Source organism: Parus major, chromosome 4 (assembly GCF_001522545.3).
Source record: "Parus major isolate Abel chromosome 4, Parus_major1.1, whole genome shotgun sequence".
Classification (NCBI taxonomy): domain Eukaryota; kingdom Metazoa; phylum Chordata; class Aves; order Passeriformes; family Paridae; genus Parus; species Parus major.
In genome coordinates, this window is record NC_031771.1 from 57259439 (window position 1) to 57265438 (window position 6000).

General features: G+C 39.5%; 1 protein-coding gene across 3 annotated transcripts in view; it reads right to left on the minus strand.

Annotated features, from left to right (window-relative positions):
- PPP2R2C (protein phosphatase 2 regulatory subunit Bgamma) overlaps positions 1–4720 on the minus strand; it is a 132889-nt gene extending 128169 nt beyond the window's left edge. For all 3 annotated transcript variants that reach the window (XM_015625106.3, XM_015625104.2, XM_015625103.2), the window contains exon 1: positions 4472–4720. Coding sequence is in view for 1 of the 3 variants with exons in the window: in XM_015625103.2 (XP_015480589.1) it covers positions 4472–4541 (70 nt within the window). In the remaining 2 variants the exon portion in view is untranslated. The remainder of the gene's footprint in view (positions 1–4471) is intronic.
- Between the last annotated feature and the right edge of the window lie 1280 nt (positions 4721–6000).

Here is a 6000-nt window from a genome sequence, read left to right on the forward strand (position 1 = left end):
TAATTTCTTATAATTTTCATTACTGAAGAAGAGAGATACTAACTTCTCTCATTAAGGCAAAAAAAAGGTCCCAATATCTGTTTTCATTATCTGCAGAGGACTTTTCTTTAAAATCATTAAGAAAAGAAAGGGTTCCTTTATCCTCTATAATAAACATTTCACATGGTTCTGATTCAATATGCTATATACTGCAATGCTAATTCTCATTATTCTTCAAACATCATATTTGAGGACATTAATACACTATTAACATGACTAACTTTTTCACAGAAGTTAAGCCATATGGAACCAAATGACACAATTCAGCCATAAAAATGACTAGATAGTGCAGGCTACCTTCTGCCCTACTGCAACTCTGCTGGCTCCATTTGCAGGCCTAGACCAAGGGAGGAACCTGTGTCTCTCCAGAAACTGGAAGCATAAACAACTTTTTATTCCTTCCCAAAACAGAGATATTCCATAAAAAGGCAGGGATCAATTCATATGCTAGACTTGTCTGCATGAAACCTGCAATATGCTTTCACCCACCAGAGAAGCATTTCTCCAAACAAATTAGGGATCATGGAGGTGAAACACATCCTTTAATACAGTTTGGAAAGAATAGTGAATTTTGTTCATTACTTCTGTTAATTGTTAAATGAGTAAAATACAGAGTAACTGAAATAACCTGGCAGTTCAGTAAGAGAGTGGCACCATTGATTCTGCAACTTTTTGTCCCTGCCTGGAATACAGCAACCATACCAGGCAATTCACTGTGCTCAACCAGATCCTGTGTGGCTGATCCCAAGGCCCTGAGACAACCAAGTGTATCAGCAGTCCTGTCAGTCTCACCGTTAATCTTAAGCACAGGTAACATCAGGGGACCTCTAGGACTGAAGGACATCCTCTGCCTGCTAAAGCACAGGAGCCTGTTATCCCCCCTTCCCCCAACCCACAATTTTCTTGCCCCAACAGACTCTGTACAGTAATGAAGGATCACATTTCTCCCCTCCAACCAATCTTCTCTTCCCATGCCTCTCCTCTCTCTTCAGTCCTCCTACAGCTGCTGTGGAAATAACACATTTTACTGACCCAACACCTCCTGGGCAGCTTGTTCCCACAGCTGTGGTGCAAAGGCAATTAAGATAAAACACAGCTCTGCAATGAATCACAAGCCTGAACAGATCTCAGAGGTCATCTAGTCCATTCCTCTGCCCCACGGGAGGTTCAGCTATCCCCTTGTCACTTCTTACAGACATCTATGTCACCTTCTTTTAAAAACTTCAGTGATGAAACTTAGACAGGGTCCCTAGGCAATATATCCCAGTGTTTCACCACCTTTGCAAAGAAGTTCAATCTTTCCTCCCAGCTCACATTTTCTAACCCTCAGATTTTTTTTCTCTCTTTCTTTACAAGTCTTACCAGACCTTTTCTATTTTCCTCATACAAACAACTGAAATTAAAGCACTTTGCTTAAAAAACTACTTTTAAAAGTGATCATTGAAAAATTTACTGTATGTTGCAGCTGGAATTAAATCACCTTTTTCCATAGTGCAACTGTAACGTAATTTTAAAGACTTTGAATTAAAAACTATTCATGTTCTGCTTGTTTTAATGCCATATTGTAGTTGTGCATATGCAACAGGAGAACCAGGGCCACTGTTGTCATACATAATAACAAATAAAAAAAATTTGAGATTTAAAAACCAATTCAATTTTCCATTATCAAGGTAAATCCACATTTGTTACAGATAATCCCAATGTTAGAAAATAATGACCTATCAAAGAGATGAAATTTGACTTTGCTCAGGCAAGTAGTTTTGTTAGAAACACATTCAGTCCACTAGAGAGAGCAGAGCAAATCAGATTTGGCTCACGGCTTTCCTACACCCTGAATTCATATGTCATCTGACTGGACTGTTTTTAAATCAGTGAAAAAGCAAAACAGGAAGAGAAGTAAAACAATGCTATAGTTAACCCTCATCTTCATGATGATTGCTGGCTTTACTTTCCTCAGTGAATAGTTACAGAAAGAAAGTACATATAAGGGTTAGAAATACCTCCTTTTGTAAATTAATTTAGTCTGCTGCATGGAATATCAAGGACAGAGGACACCACTTACCAAGATTTTAATGCTCTGAAAATGAGATAAAATTCTGGTTATTCATGAACAACAATGAATTTGTAATTTCTCTACTACACTAGACAACATAAAGCATTTTTTCATTTTAAACTGTGGATTACGAAAGCCAGAGAAAAACTTGGATTGGACCCCAAAGAAGTATAACAAGGTAACACATTATTCCCTTTCTATTGTTGCTACATACTGGGCTTAACATGTCACAGGACCAAAGACAAGGCCTGTGAAAGGACTACAGGCCTTTACAGATAAGAAGTCTTAAAGTTCTTTCTTGGAGCCAAATCTTTAAACAAAAAAAAATACAAAATCCCACAGAAGAACAAACAAAGCACATTTTAAGCACGAGTTTAACTAATGTATTCATTATGCACTTTAAACAAAGTGTATCAATGAGAAATTAAAATTCGCGATGCTCCTCTTTGAGCTGAAGGTCTCCTTGGAAAAATTTCACGGATAAATCCATTCCCTCATGATTTCCAAGATCTTTTAAAAGGTGTGGCAATGTCAGATATAACAGATGTGAAGAATTCTATTACACTCTGCATTCCCAATGAGAATTACACTAGTCCGAGATGAAAAACTAACACTTTGCTACTGAAAATTTCAAGAACAGATGCCAACATATTTCATTATGACTTCTGATTACAGGAAAAATATAATACAGGTCAGCACTGATATTCAAATTGTATTTTGACCCATTCCAGACAAGCCCCTCCATGTGCAATGACAGAAGAACATCCAGAACTTATGATCCAAGTATCAAGTGAAGACAAAACGTGAGAAAAATCTAACACTTGCCCCAGCAGTGTCACAAAAAATACTAAAAATCTCCATCTAATTTTTAGAACACTCATGATATATAAAAGAGGAGACTATGGATTTGCAAAATCCACAAAGAATTATTTTCCTCAGATTACAGAGAGACTTGAAAATTCAATTTTTAACATAGCTGCACATCTGAAATACACCATGTATCAAGTACACTGCAGAAATTATACTGTGCATTTTACAGAATCCAAGGCATGAATTTACAAATTTCAACAAAGTTTCTTCAAACAGGTGACCACATCTCAAAACATAAATCATCATTCTGAAAAAAACCATTAACCATAACTTCAAAAAAAAATTTGAAAATGCACCAAAGCATGAACCAGAGTGCAAAGAATGTCCTAGAGGCAAGATTAGCAAGCAATTACAGCAGTCACTGGTAACAGTTACAGTACACAGCATTTTTGATTTTTCTTCTGAAAAATCTGCCTTGTGATCCCAGTATGACAAATCCTACTGTTTTCTCCAATCTAAAACAATTCAAATCATCAATAAGCAAGAGAGCATCAGCTGATCACGTTTCAGGATGCAGCATGGGAGTATTAAGTGACTGAGCATTGATCAAATGACGACAGAATCTGGAGACTGTGTCTCAAGGAGTATTGGTTGACCCTGATGTTAAGTATGTTCATATTATATAAGCCTGCACTGAGTTACTGTTTCTGCTGCTGAAAAGTGCTGTTAAAACTGCACATACAAATATATTTGCAAAGTCAAGCACCTACTAACATATTTCTGCTCTTCAATCAATCTTAAAATGGCCTACTCTTAAACCAACTTTCTGGCAAGGAAATACAGACCAGTACCTGACCCAAGCATTTCGCGTTCTCAAGGTAAATTCCATTAGCATTTAATGTATGTCACCTGCATGAAAATTCCTTTTTATGTAATAACCTGCAAGTCACTGAATGATTGAAAATGAAGGTGCCTTTTCTCATGTACCTTGCACAGACACAGGGGATGGAAAGAAGGCAGCAGCATTTCAAAAGACGATGCTTACATATCCCTCCTAAATGCCTTCTAAATGTATACAGTTCTCTAGGGAACAATCAACTGAGCAATGTCTGTAATGCTCAGGATATAATTACCAAAATGAGATGCATACCCTTCATTACACCAGCAAACAGTTAACTTTACAGACTATTTCTCTTACTTTGGTGCTCTCAAACCTTTCTTTTTTCTTTTTTCTTTTTTTTTAAGTAATTAAGTGCTTCCAATCTTCTACACTGCAGCTACTGTGCATTCAATGCCAGGTGCTGCACACCTCACTAGCAGAAACTCAGCACAATGCAAGACCTTCTCCAGCCCGTGTAGTTTCATATACAGCTGTAGCATGATAGAATGTCTTTGGGATTTAGCAAATTCAGACAGATTCTGTTGCTACATCCCACAGAAAAATTGCCATGAAATTTCCCCTGTTTAAAAAAAGAAAAAAACGAACAGCCTACATCTCCAAACATGACAGTGCATTCCTGGCATAGAACATGCAATGCAAGAAGAGAAAAACGACAGTATTTATGTTACCTTCAGTCACATAGTTGTGGTCTCGCAGAAAGCTGTGGTTAATTTTCCGTGTGTCCGTGTCCTCGCCCATTTACAGCAGGATTACTCAGCATGCCTATCCGCAGTGGACTGATAGCATCAGCAGAGGTCGTCACAAGAGCACCATCCATGCTGCCACTGCCTAGCAGAGGCGGGGAACACACCGGGCCACTGAGCACAGCATAATGAGAGCTATTGAGGCAGCACAGATTGGGGGGAAGGGGCGGGGGGGGGGGAAAAAAGAAGGGAGAAAAATGGGAAGAAGAATAGCGGGAGAGAAAGCCGGAGGGGGAGAAACGGCTCGGAGGAATGAGGGCTGCAGAAAGGCAGCAGGGAGCTGAGGGAGCAGAGGCACTTGTGGCAGAGTTGCGGCGCGGCTGCAGCGGGAGCCGCCCGGAGCGCAGCGGGTCGCGCCGCTGCTGTCACACGGCCCTGCTGCATCAGCCTGGCCCCTCCCCGCCCGCCCCAGCCGCGCCGCATCTGCATGGAGAAAAGTGAAAAATGACACTGCAGCTAATTATTCCGGCTCTTCTGCCGGGGAGATGGGCAAGGAGAGAAACTGAGGGAGGGGATGAGGGAGAAGAAACTTCAAGCTGATTGAACGCGTTTGAATCGACACGTACCGCACACGAACACGCGGCCGCGATTTTGTGCTAGTCGTGCTGTCATCTGCAGCAAAAGCAACAGTCGTTCAATGTCAGCCTCTATAAATATTACCGAAATTGCCAAATGTCTGCCTGTGCCACAGGATTCGTCAGAGGCCAGGCAACCGTTCGGAGGACATAACATAAAATAACTGTTACTTATCTTTTATACCCCCAGTTTTTTAGATACACGTAAAATTACAAAGTATTTAAAAACAACCTCTCTGGCTTCCCTGTACAGGAAAGAAAAGCTGGACAAAGGGAATGTTTGCAGGTCATTGATTTTCTCAGACCTGATACTCTTTTAGTGCTTTATCCCATCACCTTGGAAAGCAGCATTGAAATACATATACTCAGAAATATGAAAATAAGTAGAGGCGGAAAATTACTCACTTGCATTATAAAATAAAGCTTGCTCTTTAGTCCAAATGCTTGATGTTTTATATAACAGCAAATTTCTTTCAACTGAACAGACAAGCAGTTTCCTTTAGCTTTTGGTTTCTATTCAATAAATCACAAACTGTTTGCTGCAGAAAGTATGCATTCAGAAAAGGTAAGCACCACTGAATTTTAAATATTTGAATAGAAAACAAATGGCTGTATACCAAACCACCACTACAGCATGCTAAGGGAGTCCACGACCACAAAACCAATAGAGGAGAGAGAATCTTGTGCTTTAGGCCCTGGAATTGAACATGGAAAGTACAATTTGGTTGTCAGCATTACTATGGCATTTTGTGTAACACTGCATGAATTTTTATTGGGTTTTTGTGTTTGTTTTTCTTTCTTTCTAATGAACTAGAACATACAGCTCTTGATCCAAGTACCCTGTTATTCCTATAAATTGGCATGTGACTTTGAAAAAAG